The sequence below is a fragment of the Somniosus microcephalus genome, chromosome 3 (genome assembly GCF_052327205.1).
Source record: "Somniosus microcephalus isolate GS21.2 chromosome 3, FLI_Smic_1.0, whole genome shotgun sequence".
Lineage (NCBI taxonomy): Eukaryota > Metazoa > Chordata > Chondrichthyes > Squaliformes > Somniosidae > Somniosus > Somniosus microcephalus.
In genome coordinates, this window is record NC_140989.1 from 288,942,819 (window position 1) to 288,960,876 (window position 18,058).

General features: G+C 44.7%; 1 protein-coding gene across 10 annotated transcripts in view; it reads left to right on the forward strand.

Moving 5' to 3' along the window:
• The window catches only part of sgip1a (SH3GL interacting endocytic adaptor 1a), a 286,659-nt gene that overhangs the window by 258,846 nt on the left and 9,755 nt on the right, over positions 1 to 18,058 (forward strand). For 9 of the 10 annotated variants that reach the window (XM_085982717.1, XM_085982720.1, XM_085982716.1 and 6 more), the window contains 4 exons: positions 2,890 to 3,001; positions 4,906 to 5,061; positions 7,382 to 7,514; positions 9,758 to 9,960. In XM_085982717.1, the coding sequence (XP_085838843.1) occupies positions 2,890 to 3,001; positions 4,906 to 5,061; positions 7,382 to 7,514; positions 9,758 to 9,960 (604 nt within the window). The remainder of the gene's footprint in view (positions 1 to 2,889; positions 3,002 to 4,905; positions 5,062 to 7,381; positions 7,515 to 9,757; positions 9,961 to 18,058) is intronic. The other variant, XR_015077669.1, reaches the window with a different exon arrangement.

Genomic DNA, 18,058 nt, shown 5'->3' on the forward strand with positions numbered 1-18,058 from the left:
AATCTGACTGATTTCTTTCCCCCTGCACTCAAGACCAAATGTAATACAGGGTACCTCCACCACAACCTTGGCTATGGTCATCAAACTCAGCATAGACCAGAAATCAGATCTGGGACCTTTCTGACCTATATACCATAGCTTGTAGTGTATTTACTTCTGCCCCATAGAGGTGTCTCAAAGGGTCCTAATCAGACTAGTGATAATGTCAGTCATTTCCCTAGTTCATATGAACGATGATTCTTTAACACAAAGTTCTACCTCTTTTGTGTCATCGCCAGCTGTAGGGACAATGGGAAGACTGCTATTGCTATGGCCAAGTACTCACAGTGTGTTCATTTTTGAATTATGTCTATAGAAAAAGATAGTGGGAAGGTGTTGTCTTACACGGTATATGATATCTTATTTTCTTACTGAACATAGAATGATTTGATCAGTGCAGTCCCTTAACAGATGTAGAAGACTAAAAATGGCATGTTGAGGCACGTCAGTTCCCTTATTACCAACCCCTTGGTGAATGAATGTTAATTAACCTCTCAAGAAGGCTGAAGGAGTTAGGAGAATTCTTTGACTTGTAAGTCAGCAAGATATTTATACCTATTTTGTATTATTGAACTGCTGCCATTGGAAGTGGTTAGTTTGCAATCTGCCCCATTTCTGGTCCTTGATAAAATATTAGTGCCATTCAAACATTTTGTATTTGAAAGATTTTGTGAAGGGGCAAGGCCTCTGGTCCAGGCCACCACCAAGGTTGAACAGAGTAGGAGAGAAGATGAGATAAATGAAAAAGTGGTAAGTGACAAAGATTGGCTTTGATAGCTTTTCGATGAGAGGAAGGTAAGAAGTTTGACAGCTTTAAGAATGGGAAAATAGTAGGAGATGGTGTCATGAGTCCTGATTCCAATACAACTGCGTAATGAAAGGGTTAAAGAGTTAACAGCTGATAACTGGAATCTGGCACAGTGCTCAGTGATCTTAAAATGTTGACATTTACTTTAATGCTTGCACAGTTGGCCCCAAAAACGATTTTATCATCATTTTTCCATGTAACTATGAAGAGAAAGAGACAGGTAATGTCTATTCTCAATAGGATGCAAATTTACTGAAATAAAGACTGATTGAAAATAAGCATCTGCACTAACTTTCTGCTGTGGACAGCTTCATTCAACTCAGCAGTGTGATCGATTGTAATTAGACATTTTTCCACCTGGTTCCCCCCTCCCCACCCCCTCTTTTCTCTTGAAGCTGATAACTCAAGCTAGGGTACAGTTCCAATGGCACTGGCAGATCTCCAGTACCTCACTCAAGTGGTCATTCTCATGTGTTAAAATGTGTATGCCAGCGGTCTTTTCGACTACAGGATGCCTCACCTTGTCCTCCTTTGAGCACTTTCCAGCAGGAATTATTGGATAATGATCAGGAGTAAGAAGCTGGCTGATCTTTTATATCCCCCCACTAGCCCAGATTCGCTTTAGCAAATTGAAGTGCCCTTCCTACCACAGCAGCGGAGGTCAGCTCATTCAGCAGAGACCACCAATTGAATTGGAGCCTTCCTGTTCTAGTTGGCTCAGTACCACACTGGGTGCTACATTTATTCACTGAGCCCCATAAGCACTCAAGATTGTAATAATGATCCAGATACTTTTTAAATTTATTCTTGGGATGTGGACGATACTGGCAATGTAGTATTTATTGCCCAGCCATAGGTGCCCCGAGGGCTTGAAGAGTCAATCGATTAATGTGGAACTGAAATCACACATAGGCTAGACCAGGTAGTGGTGGTAGGGTCCCTTCTCTGAAAGACATTAGTGAACCAGTTGTGTTGTTCGAAAATCTGGCAGATTTCACAAACAGCTAGATTTTTTTAATTCGGTTTCACAACTTGCCACGGTGCAATTTGAACTCACAACCAGTCAGCTACTTGAATTCTCTGCGTAAATGTTGGAGTCACTGGCTTATCAGAGTTCCATGACTTGTTGTTAAGGTCACAAAAAAGCAAAACTCTATTGGCTCTCTTGATGCCTCTATTAGTAAATAGACTGCCCAGTATGGAACTCAGCCATATGGACCAGGGGGATCCCAGGTTCCACTTTTGGTCTGTGCTGAGTTAGCTAATCACGGAGACCTGCACTATATTTGGTCACAGTAGCGTCTGAGGTAGGGAAGGGAAAAATTAGCCAAGGTTCTTGCTCCTTATTGCTTTCCAATGACCCCTGTATAAACATGTGTAAATATTGGGTGAAGACAGATGGAGGTGGCCTGTGTCTAGGTTCACACATCAGGAATCGCCACTCCCATGAAGTACCAGAGTGTAGTTGACACCAGTAGAACTTCACCCCACTATGAATAAATGCCTTCAAGAAGGAGGGGAGAAAATAAATCTATTAGGTTAGATGTTTTGCATGAAGTCCTCTTTTATTCAATGACATCATCAAAGGGTTTGTTAAAATTCAAAGCTAACTGAATGGATTTATAGTGCAACTTCCTAGATGTAAAATCTTAGATGAAAACTACTTTTAAAAAGTACCAGTGGGAAGCTTGTAACTTGAATTTGGATCTATTTTGTGTAACTGATTTGCAATCCAGTTTATCTGTGGAGAGTGTTAAAACTATTAATGCCAAGTTTATCCCCCAGTATTCTTAAGGGTTTTACAGAAAGAGTGCAAAGAAACAATTCATCATCTTGTTTCTCGTGTATTTTCACTAATTTTCCATTTGTCTTCTATTTTTTTTAAACTACCTGCATGATTTAAGCAACGTCGAACTATCTCACTCGTGTGCTGCCCTTCCGTTCTTGCTCTACTTGAGTTACTATTATATTAAGCAAATCGATTGTTTGTTGAAATGAGCCCAGTGAAACCAAAAGGTTAAATGTATCTACTTCCATTGCAGGGGCTTCCCGAGGACCCAGTCCCTTGACGATGGGTGCACAGGATACGCTCCCTGTTGCTGCAGCCTTTACAGAAACTGTCAATGCTTACTTCAAAGGAGCAGACCCAAGCAAGTGAGTAAACAACTCGAGACTAAATAGTAATTATAAAAACATATAAAAATTCTGTAATAAACTCTCAACACTAGTAAAGGCACCAAATGGTGTAGTTCTGCTTCATCATACAGATAAGCAAGTCCCAGGTTTGATGCCTAGTCTGTGCTCAATTAGCTGATCTTATTCAGGGCAACAGTAGATACTTTGCAATTGGCTTTGGTGCCCCTGAATGTAGGAGGATAAAAATCAGCCAAGGCTAGCACTTCTGATTATCCAGTAATTCCTGCTGGAAAGTGCATGTACGACTGATAGGATTGGGATCAGCTGTGATGCCAATCAATTTAGAATAGCCTGTTGATACTCATGGTCTTAGTCTGTTGACACTCATGGTCTTAGTCTGTTGATACCCATGGTCTTAGCCTGTTGATACCCATGGTCTTAGCCTGTTGATACCCATGGTCTTAGCCTGTTGATACTCATGGTCTTAGCCTGTTGATACTCATGGTCTTAGCCTGTTGATACTCATGGTGTACATTTAGATGTGAATAATTGCTATTTGGGCAAGGTATCAGAGAGCAACTACTGCCTGTGAGTACTCATGGTCCAGGTTGTGTAAGCTCCTTCAGGAGAGAAGAAAAGGAAAATATTGGAAGGCATGGTGAACTGTTTCTTTTTTCAATTGACCCAATATCCAAATTTAATTGAATCAATTGTGAATGAAATACAGATGTTATTGTAAACAAAATTTAAAAACTGATGGTATCAAAAATATATTAAAGGGCCGCCAGCACAAAACTCCCTCTAATTCTACATCAGTTGGCATTCATTGACAATCTTGCCCAGAAGCTACAGGATGGCTGGTGTAGTAAATGGATAAACGCCACGTTGATGCAGTAAGGGGTGCTTATCTGAGATTGGTGCTGAGTCATGCTGTTGGAGCAAAGTAGAGAGTTTTACCCAGCATCTAAACAAGCTGTACCTGATTTAGGATTGCTTGATGTTGATATTGCATCCCTAAAATGGAAAGTGTTCCATTCCCTTGCACTAACATTCCTCATTTTGATGAGCACAACATTTCACAAAAAAGTGAAAAGAAATGACAGGCTTGATGAACTGTTCTTTAAAAATAAACCTTATTCTCTTATGACTCCTGATGTATGCAGTATGATTTTATACTCATTTATGCCAACCATTAATGCGTTAAGCTCACAATCAGCATTTCAACCCCTGGATCAGCTTTTCACAATCAATTGTTTCCATTGGGTTTAGAAATATGTCCGTATCAATTGGCTAACCAATCAGAACAGTCAGAAGGCAGGACTAGAGGCTGTAAACAGCAATCGGGTCACTTGGAGGGTGGAAAGATAGGATTGGAGGTGGTTAACACCAAGCAATCAGACCACTTCAGAAGCGGGACCCTAGCCTGATCTTTGTTAAGTCCAATCCTCAGGAATCAGCAGGCGATCAGGTTGTCTAATATATACTTTTCTTCAGGAAATTAAAAAGGTGGGGTAGAGTGCATGCCGAAGTGGATTGTATGTCTTCTGTGGAGGACTGGACTTGATGGGTTGAATGGCTTTTTCTTGTTCTATCCTTACTTCTGTGGTGGTGATTCCCTTTAAGTACACGTTGTGGCAATTGGAATTTTTTTACATATTTGTGTGCTGTGGCATTCCGTTCTTCACTAAGTTTTCACTCAATTAGCCTCAATAATTTTGTTGCAAAGCTCGAGACTGTCTCCAGTGTTTCCAATTCTTGTTATTTTGTGATTGGATCTTCGGCTCGTGATCACTATCCAGAACCTCTTGCTAGAAGGGGTAAGGACATCAGGTGGAGACAGGAGTGGGCCTGGCCATCCCACATGTTAATCTTTTTAGACATTCTTCTTTTTGACATCTAGCTTTATTTTTTTTTATTAACAGGTGTATTGTGAAAATTACAGGAGAAATGGTTCTGTCGTTTCCAGCCGGGATCACCAGGCATTTTGCCAATAACCAGTGCCCTGCAGTTCTCACATTCTGCATAACAAACTGCAGCAGGTTGGAACACATCCTGCCGAACCCCCAGCTTCTCTGCAGGTAATCTCAGCGCAAGATCACAGACTATCCAAGAGAGAAGAGAGCAACCCATCTGTGTACACTAGTAAACACAAACCATTTGTACAGTATATCTTGCCATTACACTGGCTTGCCTGCTGTACAAATGATCTATGCAAACTCCTCAAATGGATCTGTTGATCAGTGCTATGACCAGTGTGGAACTGGGCCATGGAGACCAAGAAGATCACAGTCTTCATCCAGGGCTGTGTTGAATTAACCAATCGTAAATGATGCTACAATTGACCCCTGTACCGAGGAGAATCAATCAGCCAGGATTCCAGCTCCTGATCACTATCCAGAGCCTTCTGTTGGTAATTGCATGTGTGTGGACATCGGGTGAAGACAGAATTGGGCTCTCCGTGATGTCCCACAAGGCTGTTATTCACTGTCTGGGCTCATGCGTTAAGAATTACCATTTGGTTTAAGGTACTCGAAGCCAACCAGCTCGTGGACTCCACATCCCAGGATGAGTCCGTGTCTTCAGATGAAGGGGGGTGAAAACCATTTCAATGATATATGGATTGCTGTCACTTTATACAATGGAATCTTTTAAATGTTTTTAAAAAGTACATTCCTGTATAAGAGCTAATGGCATACAGAGTAAACATAAATACTATTCTCTTTAAACAAGTAGTATTTGTTTTGGTCACTTTGAGCTAGATTTCCAAATTAGTGAACTAATTGAGGTTTACAAGGTTATAAAGGTGATTGCTGAAATTGAGCCATTGTTCACTATGGTGAAAACACAAGTTATAAAATTAGGAAGTTAGGAGTAAGAAGGGAAGGGAATGTGATTTTTTTTTTTACACAAAGGGTAACAGAGTTGTGGAACAAGATAAAGAGAAAGGGCCAGAAATTCAGCTGGAGGTTTTTTGGGGTGGGTGTGAGGTGCGACAGATCGTCCGGTTGTGTTTTATGGATGCAGCCGTGGTGTTGGCCCACTTTCAGGGGTCAGGGACATTTACACATTTTGGCCGGGTGTCCATACCATTTACTGGGGTACCCTGCTTAGGGCAGAGGTGGAAACTTGCTGCAGCATCAGAATGCAGCACTGCTGGCTCTATCAACGTTAAACACATTTAAAACAGCCCCCTTTTTAACTGGACCAGCTTCTGTACTGCAATCATTCGCTCTACAATCCCATGTGGCCAGTATTGCTAGGACGCAAGTGAAGGGAAATCTGTCATATGATGTATTTCCTTCATTTGCACTCATATTTGGGCATATTATGATGACTTGCAAATGACAGAAATACATCATATGACATATTTCCCTTCACTTGTACCCACTACCAAATGCTCTGGAAATTCTGATAGTCAGAAAAAGGGGCCGCGACATAGTGTAACTGGGCCCTACAATTTAACTCCACCCACCTAGGTTTCTGGGTATTGAAAAGAGAGAAAGATAGAGACTATGTAGTTGGAGAAGAGAGCGATGCTATTTAGAAGAAAATGGGGATGAAGGAGAGGAACCCTGTTACGGGAGGATAGAGAGAGACTGTCTTCGGATCTGTGTTGAACAGTGTAACAGGAGTAGGCCATTGACGGGTGAGACAGAGAGAAAGAGACTGAGGGATTCTGTTGAGTGGGGAGTGAAGAGAGCTGCAGAGACACCCTGTTTTAGAGGGTGGAAAGGTTAGTTGTTCGTTGTTAAGGGCGAGGAGGAAGAAATACCTTGTTAAATGAGGGGAGCAAAAAAGAGAGAATCCATGTTGCAAAGGGGTGAAGATAATACTGGCTTTGCTAGGAGCAAGAAAGAATTGCTATGGGGCTGAGAGAATCTATGTTATAAAAGAATGTAACCTCCAACTCACTGTGAGCAACACCACAGGTGATTCACTAGTACAGGTATTACAGTAATAAAGCTACTCATTACATCGGAATAACTTTGTTTCTGCAACATTTGCTTATTTCAGCATCACAGTGCATGAGCTAAAAAGTTAATAAGTTAATCAACCCAGAGCGATCAAAAAATTCCTGAAACTATTGCCAGTCTAAAGGTTAAACTGTTTGATTTAATTCTGCCCATTTACTCCCTTTCTGTGATTGGTGTATCTGTTGTTTCTGTTTGTCTCCCTGCCCCTTTTCTTTGTTGATTTCCACCTTTTTCAATAATGCCTGTTTATCTTTCAGTCTTCAGTTCTGAGGAAGGGTTCAATACCAAACCTATCAGTTAACCTATCTTTTCTTCTTATAGTTGCTGACAGACTTGCTGTATACTTCCAGTATTTTCTGTTTCTTTTTTTCCTTAATTTTGGCAAAAGTTTGCTGGCTTACAAATTCTTTTTTCTCTCGTTTAGTAACACTTCACAAGGTGAAGGCAATGCAAGAGAATTCTGGGTAAACATGCCAAATCTAATGACTCATTTAAAAAAAGTGGCTGAACAGAAACCATCAGCTACCTATTATAATGTGGATATGCTAAAATATCAGGTAAGTGGATTTCTGGCTTTCACATTACAAACCAGTGATCAATTTCTTAAAGTATGTTCTGGCAGATTAGACTTATGCAGTGATCAAATTCATATATAACTTAAAATGATGACCCAAAAGTAGGAGCAGGGTTTGCATTTTGCCTTGTGTAATATAGTACTGCTTGTACAATCACACTGCACACAGAGGAAAAGTGATTCAAATGTTGGCCCTTATAAACACTGATTTGGTATAGCTGTGCATTGTAAACTGCCTGCTTTAGCACTTGTTCCTCGGGGGGGGGGGGGGGCCTTGGAAGGTAGCATGAAAGCTTCATGCTATAGTAACCTTCACATGCACCAGGAGAGCCGTTCCTATTCCAGATGCCTGCAAGTCATCCTACAGCAGATGTTATTACTATATGACATCCTGCAAAGTGGAGAAGTCTATAAAATGCAGGTCCTGGTGTAGTGATGGGTAGGATCAAAACATCTCGGGTGTTGTGGCACCTGCCTTTGGTGGTCTTTTATGAACACCTCTTCCTCATCTAAAGCATCTGGCAGGTTCAGCCTCTCGAAAGGAAAGCCATTGTTCACCACTTTTTATGGTGCTATTTAACTGGCAACAACAAGCAGGAATAATGAACGGAAGCATCAGCAGGAGGGGAAAAAAGTGCAAAAATGGCAGGGTTCCCACAAACATAACTAATGGATTGGGGCAAAATGCAGCATAAATTTTGGAAAACACAATAAAAATGACATTTCCACACAACAGAACATAGAGCTAATTTTAAGAGGCCTGCTTCAGCAGCCACGCCCAGAATCCCCACTTTAAATGGACAAAGCAGCGTGCCGTGGGCAGTTCCTGGCCCAAAGTTGGTTATTTAAGTGAGAGACTGGATTTAACTGTAATGCACGAACTGGTAGCATGGCATCACTTTTAGAACCGAAATTGCAGGTCAGGAAATCGGGCAGCCAAAAATTGGGTGCACATGGCCATGAGGGTTTGTACCTCAGAAAACTTACCCTGAAATACCGGCAGCAAAGCTTCACACATCATTTCTCTTACGTGTGGAGCTGTCCCTCAAATAGTCTTATTGCCTGGAGCTCTGTCCCCTAATTACAGAAATTTAAACAGATCACCTGGTCAAGCAGTGTTGCTGGAGGCCACTTTAAATGATGGGAATTTTGTGACTTGCTTGTCTTTCCGCATCCGCAACAACAATCCAGGCAGCGGGCGGTCATTCGGCCTGCCTCTCTTCTGCAGCCACATTCGTGCCCGGGTGGCTCTGGAGATGGCGCACGCGGTGTGCGACGGCACACTCGAGGTCTTCCGTGACTAGTGGGCACCGCAGGGACTGGAGTGCTTCATCACCCCCGGCAACCAAATGTAATTTAATTTGTTAAGTTTCATTTGTTGTATTTTTGTTAAGTTACAGTTTTAGTTGATCGCACCAAAACAGCATCCCTAAATCCCTAACAACAATTGGGGTCACATTCAGAAGACATCTGACCTTGCTGCAATTGTGGGATAATTAAAATGAAAATTGGGAGAGATGCATAACAGGTGGCTGAATTGATGTCACCTGTTTTACACTATCACCCAAAGTCAAAATTACCCCCAATTGTCTCTGGGTGCACATGGTAATTATGCCGCTTATTAAACAGAATCTAGAAGTTCGATGGTGCTGCGCCCATTTTTCAGGCACAAAACAGGAGCCGAAGCACCCAATATGGCAGGCGGAGTGTACATGTTCATTATGGGCTGGAAGTGCAACGCGCACCATATTGCTAAAGACAGAAAAAGAGCTGTCCAGGGCCTGCACCTGAAGCAGTCGTTGGGCCCTTTGCACATGCAAATAGGTGGCCTAATTTTGATTAAGGCCCCCTATGTAAAATTAGGGGCCAGCTGCATTCAGGAAAACGAGGTCGATAGGTGGCCTAACAGGCTGTTCTTAAAGGGGCCAGGATAGGGAAAAAAATTAAACCAGGGCTTCTGCTCCCGATTACACTCCAGTGCCTCCAACTGAAAAGTAAACGTGAGTAGATGTCAGATAAGGTTCCCTTCAGTCAAATGGCCCATTGTCATTTGCTGACGGGGCTCATGTGAGGAATGATTACTTGGGCAAGGTATCTGAAGATTGCCTGTGTAGCAATACTCCAGCAGAACACCTTCAGGAGAAAAGGGAAGAACATTTGAAGGGGACATTTAATTTAAAAAATAATAAAAATCACAGAATTAATAGTCGTCTTCCTTTTCTGAAGGTATCTTCCCAGGGCATTCAGTCCACACCATTGAACCTAGCAGTGAGCTGGCGCTGTGAGCCCACCAGCACTGATCTTCGAATAGATTATAAATATAATGCAGAGGCAATGGTTACACCTGTCGCTCTCAATAATGTCCAGTTCCTCACTCCCGTGGATGGAGGAGTAGCAAAAGTACAGGCTGTACTTCCACCTGCCGCATGGTAAGAAATGATCTCTGTTCACCCATTGACTTGGTGCGATGGATTTGGTGAGAATTTGGTTCCCCTGTCTAGCCTGAGTATCTCTGAGCCTGGTAATTCCTTCTGTACACAAAATCTGTGAAAAGACCTGTCAGCACTCCACCAACTCCATTCAATGCTGCCCATACTCTATCCTGATCCCTCCTCCACACTCTCTATCTTTCGTTAGTCGACCCCTCATACTCTGTGCTTGCCCTGATCAGTGCTCCACATACTCTACCGATCTCCAGTCAGACCCTCTACCGATCTCCAGTCACACCCTCTACCGATCTCCAGTCACACCCTCTACCGATCACCAGTCAGACCCTCTACCGATCTCCAGTCAGACCCTCTACCGATCTCCAGTCACACCCTCTACCGATCTCCAGTCACACCCTCTACCGATCACCAGTCACACCCTCTACCGATCTCCAGTCAGACCCTCTACCGATCTCCAGTCACACCCTCTACCGATCACCAGTCAGACCCTCTACCGATCTCCAGTCACACCCTCTACCGATCACCAGTCACACCCTCTACCGATCTCCAGTCACACCCTCTACCGATCTCCAGTCACACCCTCTACCGATCACCAGTCACACCCTCTACCGATCTCCAGTCACACCCTCTACCAATCACCAGTCACACCCTCTACCGATCACCAGTCACACCCTCTACCGATCTCCAGTCAGACCCTCTACCAATCACCAGTCACACCCTCTACCGATCACCAGTCACACCCTCTACCGATCTCCAGTCACACCCTCTACCGATCTCCAGTCACACCCTCTACCGATCACCAGTCACACCCTCTACCGATCACCAGTCACACCCTCTACCGATCACCAGTCACACCCTCTACCGATCACCAGTCACACCTCCACACTCTCTACCGGTCCAGATCGCTGCTCCACACTCTCTACGGTCACCAGCCCACCCCTCATACTCTCTGCCTGCCCTCATTATCCCTCTGCACTTCTACCTGTCATGATCGCTCTGTTGCTCTACTTGCTAAATAATCCATTTAGAAGAACTCTGTCTTTCCCTTCAATGCCTAGCATTCTAAGCTGGGGAACAATTAGCAAGGGTTCCACTCCTGATTGCTATAGAATATAGAATGATATACACAGGAGGCCGTTCGCCCATCATGCCTGTGCCAGCTCGGTGAAAGAGCTATCCAATTAGAACCACTTCCCTGCTCTTTCCCCATAGCCCAGTAAATAATTCCTCTTCAAGTATTTATCCAATTCCCATTTGAAAGTTATTATTACATCTGCTTCCACCGCCCCGTCAGGCAGTGAATTCCAGATCATCATAACTCGCAGTGAAAACATTTTTTCCCTCATGTTGCCTCTGGTTCTTTTGCCAATTATCTTAAATCTGTGTCCTCTGGTTACTGATTCTTCTACCAGTGGAAACAGTTTCTCCTTATTTACTCTATTGAAACCCTTCATGATTTTGAACACCTCTATTAAATCTTCCCTTAATCATCTCTGCTCCAACGAGAATAATCCCAGCTTCTTTAGTCTCTCCATAACTGAAGTCCCACATCCGTGGTACCATTCCAGTAAATCTCTTCTGCACCCTCTCCAAGGCCTTGACATCCTTCCTGGTGTCCACAATTGGCCACAATACTCCAGCTGGGGCCTAACCAGTGTTTTATAAAGGTTTAGCATACCTTCCTTGCCTTTGTACTCTATGGCTGGAATTTTCTTTACCTGGGCGGGTCCGGTGCGGGCGGTCATCGTGGCGGGTCGCGACCCCATTCTTGCTTCCATCCCGCTGCAGAAATCGACTTTGCACTAATGGGGCCTATTAAGCCCGTCCTACGTGTTACCCGGCCCTATTAAATAGTGCGGGCCTGATGACTTCATCGATGACGTGTTTTCAGCTGGTATATTTAAAGGAGCCATGACATTGCATTTGAAGGTTCATCTAGGATTGTGCAATCACTGCACTGGAGGCTTTGATTGCTCCAAACACTTAGAGACATGACTGCACAGAGGCAGAGAGCTGCACCCAGGTTCTCCGATGACTCCCTCCATATGCTTGTGGAGGGAGTCAGAGCACACAGGGAGGTCCTCTTCCCTTCAAATGGGCGGAAGAGACCTCCCTAGGAGACAAAAAGAGCCTGGCTCCAAATTGCAGAGGAGGTGAATTGCAGGGATGTGTTCAGGAAGACCTGAGTGCAGTGCCGGAAATGTTTCAATTATCTCATTAGATCAGGAAAGGTGAGTGCAAAGCCACACTCAACTTCATCTTGCTGTGCCTCTCATCACATCCCCATCACTCTGCCTTCCCGACCTTACTCCTGCACATCCTTACTCACACCAACATACTTTGCATGTCCACCCATCCCTCTCTCTATATACATTATTACATCCCTATCTTACTAGCCACACCTCACACTCACCCTCATCCTAATGTAATCATACCAACTAACAACACGCAAGGAGCCCATTTGGCATTGCCACCCCACTCCATCATAGTCTCTCTTTAAAGATGTAACCCATCCATTCCTTACACTCATTCCATCACTCTCACTCAATCTTCTCTTCTTTCCCTCCTTGCAGGAGAAGAGAGTGCACAATAAGAGGGGGAGAACTGGAGGTGAGCCTCCATTATTTGCCACCCTCACAACAGCAGAGGAGGCTGCATTGGAAGTCTCTGGAGTGGCCGAGCAGCTGGAGGTGGCAGACGGAGAGAGGGGGACATCTCAGCAACCTGGTGACAGAATTACATATCATACATGCCATACATCAGTCACTCATATGGGGACTGATGTCATCAGCCACTGAATGGTCATCATGTGCATAAGTGTCTGTACCCATTCTTCATATGGCATATCTAACTCCTCTCTTCACTCTCCCACAGGTCCATCAAGAGCCCGCCCCCACTGTCCAGAAGGAAGAGGAAGACAATTCCTCAAAGGAACCTTCAGCCTCTGAGGGCGCAATGTCACCAGACATAAGTGCACCCAGCACCAGCACAGAGACGCACACCTTGTGGGTCCCACGCAAGTTAGAGTAGTGTTTCCACCTGGTCTGTCACAAGTGAGCAAGAGAAGATGGTGGAGACAGGGACAGCAGTGGAGAGTCCTTGCTGGAGGGTGCAGGATGCTCCCAGCTCAGCTTAGCTGCATGCAGACCCTGAGTCTCAGGGGCCATCCAGAAAGAGGGCGATCCTGGAGATGCAGGAAGACATGCTGGAGGCTCTGACAGGTTTTGCGCCCATGATGTCTGCAAATGTTCAGAGAATGGAGGAGTCCATCTCCAACATGAACACCACTGTGTTGCAGGCGATGGCGACTGTAGGCTCTTCCATGGATAGGATGGCCAATTGCATGGAGCAGTTAATGCGCCACTCACAGGAGCACATGATCTCTATGGAGAATAGGTGGCTATCTATGGAGCATAGATGGCAATGGCTCATAAACCTCCTCTCTAGGAGGGATGTCAGCGTAGACGTGAGTCCTCATGGCCCCACTGATGTGCAGCAAGGTGCTATCCAGCTCCTAGATAGCAGGGAAGTGCAGGTGGCCCTGAGAAGGATGATGGTAAGAGGGGACATGGAAACGTGGGCTCCTCTCAAAGCGCTTACACTGCTCCCCCATTCAGAGCCCTCAGTCAGAGCCCCAATGCCTCCTCGGACAGGGATGGCCAAGTCTGCCCCTGCACAGTCGCAGGAGGAGCAGACTTTGGCGGGGCGATCACAGGCTCCGAAACCCAGAGGATGTCCGCCAAGAGTATCTAAGCAGTCGCAGCTGGGAAGTGAGCAGGCTGCCTCTACCTCTGCTGAAGCCACAGGGGTTGCACCTCATAGAAGCACGCATAAGAGAAAGATGACATACAAGTAGATTCACAAGGGTAGCCACTTGGGTGTTTTATTCAATGTTACTGTTAAGTTTCCGCTAATGTGATGTCAATCATAAAAATTTATTTTCACCACTTTCTGGTCTTGGAGAAATTTGTGTGCACCTTTGGAAGTGGCTTAGTGAATTGCAGTGAATGGTGAGACATAACGGTACCTCCAGCAATGGTGATCAGTGTGAAAGGAATGGCTTGGTTATTGTAGGGATGCTTTATGGTGTTGCTGTGGGGTGTTGCCAACCTGGTGCAGCATGTGGCAGCCATATGGGTGTAATGCATAAAGTTGAGTAAATCTGGCCATGATGAGGCCATCCCTGCCCTCCCCGGCAGCAACGTGCTCGGGTGCTGGTGGGATCTGGCCTGCAGGTTCCTCCTGCTCCTCCTCCTTCTTGTTTTCCAGCTGATGCTCCTCCTTCTCCTCCTCCTCCTGCTCCTCTTAAGAGACTGTGCGCTCAGTGCCTTGCTCCTCATGCAGCGCTAATCCTCACTGCCGCGCTGTGTTGTGCAGAGCGCAGCAGACCACGATGACTTTGGATACCCTGGCTGCTGCGTACTGAAGGGCTCCTCCAGATCTGTCAAGGTATCTGAAGCGCATTTTGAGCATCCATATTGTCTGCTCTATGACACATCTGGTGGAAATATGACTTTCATTGTATCTCTCCTGGGCCTCAGTACTTGGCCTCTTCAAGGGTGTCATGAGCCATGTCTTCAGTGGATAGCCCTTGTCTCCAAGCAGCCAGCTGGAAAGTCTGTTTGGAGGAGCAAAGAGCTGAGGGAGGGTGGACTGGTGAAGGATAAAAGAGTCATGGCAGCTGCCAGGGAATTTGACACACACACGCATGATGATCTTCCTATGGTTGCAGACCAGCTGCACATTGAGGGAGTGCAAGCCCATGCGGTTGACAAAGACTCCTGGGTGATGATGGGCTGCCCTGATGGCCATGTGTGCAGTCAATGATGCCCTGCACTCGTGGGAAGCCGGCCAGAATGGCAAAGCTGAGCGCCCACTCAGTAACACTGGCTTCATCAGTGGCAAAGTTGATATAATTGGTTTACTTGTTAAAGAGGGCATCAGTCACCTGGATGATGCATCTGTGGGCAGCCGACTGCAAGATGCTGCAAATATCTGCTGCAGATCCCTGGAAGGAGCCTCAGGCGAAGAAATTGAGAGCGCTGGTGACTGACACTGGTAAGGCATGTCCAGCCGCTCCTCTGGACTGCAGGTCTTGCTCGAGCAATGTGCAAATGTCTGCGATCGCCTGGCGTGATAGCCTGAGCCTCCTTTGGCACTGCTGCTCAGTCATGTTGAGGAAGCTCATCCTCTGCCTGTATACACTGTATTGGGGGTACTGCCTCTGACGTGGTGCAGCCCTGCGCTGATGCCCTCTGTCCTGTGCAGCATAAGGTGGTTGTGGAGGAGGTTGGAGGAGGGGGCAAGATTTAAACAGCGAGAGGAGAGGCAGTGCGAAGCAGGAGGCTGTCCTAATGGGGGAGGAGAATGAGGAGAGGAAGCGTAATGTGGTAGTTGTAGGGGATTCTATAATTAGGGGGACAGATAGCATCCCTTGTAAGCAAGATCGAGAGTCCCACATGGTACGTTGCCTACCTGGTGCCAGGGTAAGGGACATCTCAAACTGGCTTGAAAGGATATTGGAGAGGGAGGGGGAGGGTCCAGTCCTTGTGGTCCATGTTGGGACCAATAACATAGGGAAGAGTAGGCAAGAGGTCCTGTTTGGGGAGAACTAGGAACTAAATTAAAGAACAGGACCTCAAGGATTATAAATTTCTGGATTATTACCTGAGCCACGTGCAAATTTGTGTAGCGATAAGCTGATTAGGGAAGTAAACACGTGGCTAAAGGAGTGATGTGGGAAAGAAGAGTTCCATTTCATGGAGCACTGGCACGAGTATAGGGACAAGAAGGAACTCTACCGTTGGGATGGGCTCCACCTGAACTGGTCTGGGGCCAGGGTCCTAGTGGAAAGGATAAATAGGGCAGTCACAAGGACTTTAAACTAGTAAATGGGGGTGAGGGGAAATTGCAGTACAAATAGTAGTTCAAAAACAAACGAAAGGGAAGAGAGTAGAGTAAGTGTCAGAAATTGTGCTTTAGGCACTACAGGTAAAGAGAAAACTAAAAGATGTAAAGCGATTAAACCAGGAGAGAGAAATAAGAAACATGTGAGTAAAACATTAGAGCTGAAGTACAGGTTAGGGTGAGTGGCCCAAATAAGTGTTCTTTATATAAACGCACGGAGTATACAAGGAATAAATTGAATGAACTGCAGGCACAAATTCAAATTGGAGGGTATGACATGGTAGCCATTACTGAGACATGGCTGCAGGACAGTCAGGACTGGGAACTAAATATACCAGGTTATAAGGTTTACAGGAAAGATCCCATGACACTATTTCGAAGAAGAGCAGGGGAGTTATCCCTGGTGTCCTGGCCAATATTTATCCCTCAATTAACATAACAAAAAAACATTATCTGGTCATTATCATATTGCTGTTTGTGGGAGCTTGCTGTGCGTAAATTGTCTGCTGCGTATCCCACATTACAATAGTGACTACACTTCCAACCTACTTATTTGGCTGTAAAGCGCTTTGAGACGTCCGGTGGTCGTGAAAGGCGCTATATAAATGCAAGTCTTTCTTTTTTCTTGTCAATGACAATGGGGAAATGGCAAACATGTTGAATAATTACTTTGCGTCAGTATTTACAGTAGAAGAGGATAGCATGCCGGAAATCCCAAATAAACTAATATTGAATCGGGGACAGGGAATCAATAAAATTAACATAAGTAAAATAACAGTAATGAAGAAAATAATGGTACTAAAGAGTGACAAATCCCCAGGGCCAGATGGATTCCATCCCAGGGTTTTAAAAGAAGTAGGTGAGCACATTGCAGATGCCCTAACTATAATCTTCCAACGTTCTCTAGATTCAGGAACCATCGCTTTAGATTGGAAAATTGCGCATGTCACTCCACTTTTTAAGAATGGCGAGAGAGGGAAACCAGGGAATTATAGATCAGTTAGCCTAACATCTGTTATTGGGAAATTGCTAGAGTCTTTAATTAAGGATAGGGTGACTGAACACCTCAAATTTTCAGTTGATCAGAGAGAGCCAGCATGAATTTGTGAAAGGTAGATCATGCCTGACAAACCTGATTGAATTTTTTGAAGAGGTGACTAAAGTAGTGGACAGGGGAATGTCTATGGATGTTATTTATATGGACTTCCAGAAGGCATTTGATAAAGTCCCACATAAGAGACTGTTATCTAAGGTAGAAGCCCACGGAATTGAAGGCAAATTATTGACCTGGTTAGGAAATTGGCTGAGCGGCAGGAGACAGAGTAGAAATAATGGGTAGGCACTCAAGTTGGCAGGGTGTGACGAGTGGTGTCCCACAGGGATCTGTGTTGGGGCCTCAACTATTCACAATTAATGACTTAGATGATGGCATAGAAAGTCATATATCCAAATTTGCCGATGACACAAAGGTAGGCGGCATTATAGATGAAAGCATAAAATTACAAAGGGATATTGATAGATTAAGTGAATGGGCAAAACTGTGGCAAATGGATTTCAATGTAAGCAAATGTGAGGTCATCCACTTTGGACCTAAAAAGGATAGAACAGGGTACTTTCTAAATGGTGAAAAGCTAAAAACAGTGAAGGTCCAAAGAGACTTGGGGATTCAGGTACATAGATCATTAAAATGTAATAAGACATTAAGGACGTGGTGTCAGGGTACAGAAAATAATCAAAAAGGCTAATGGAATGCTGGCTTTTATATCTAGAGGACTGGAGTACAAGGGAGTAGAAGTTATGCTGCAGCTATACAAAGCCCTGGTTAGACCACACCTGGAGCACTGTGAGCAGTTCTGGGTATCACACCTCAGGAAGGACATATTGGCCTTGGATGGAGTGCAGCATATGTTTACCAGAATGATACCTGGACTTCAAGGTTTAAGTTACGAGGAGAGATTACACAAATTAGGGTTGTATTCCCTAGAATTTAGAAGGTTAAGGGGTGATATGATCGACGTTTTCAAGATATTAAGGGGAACAGATAGGGTAGATAGAGATAAACTATTTCCGCTGGTTGTGGATTCTAGGACTGGGGGCATAGTCTAAAAATTACAGCCAAACCTTTCAGAAGTGAAATTAGGAAACACTTTTACACATAAAGGGTGGCAGAAGT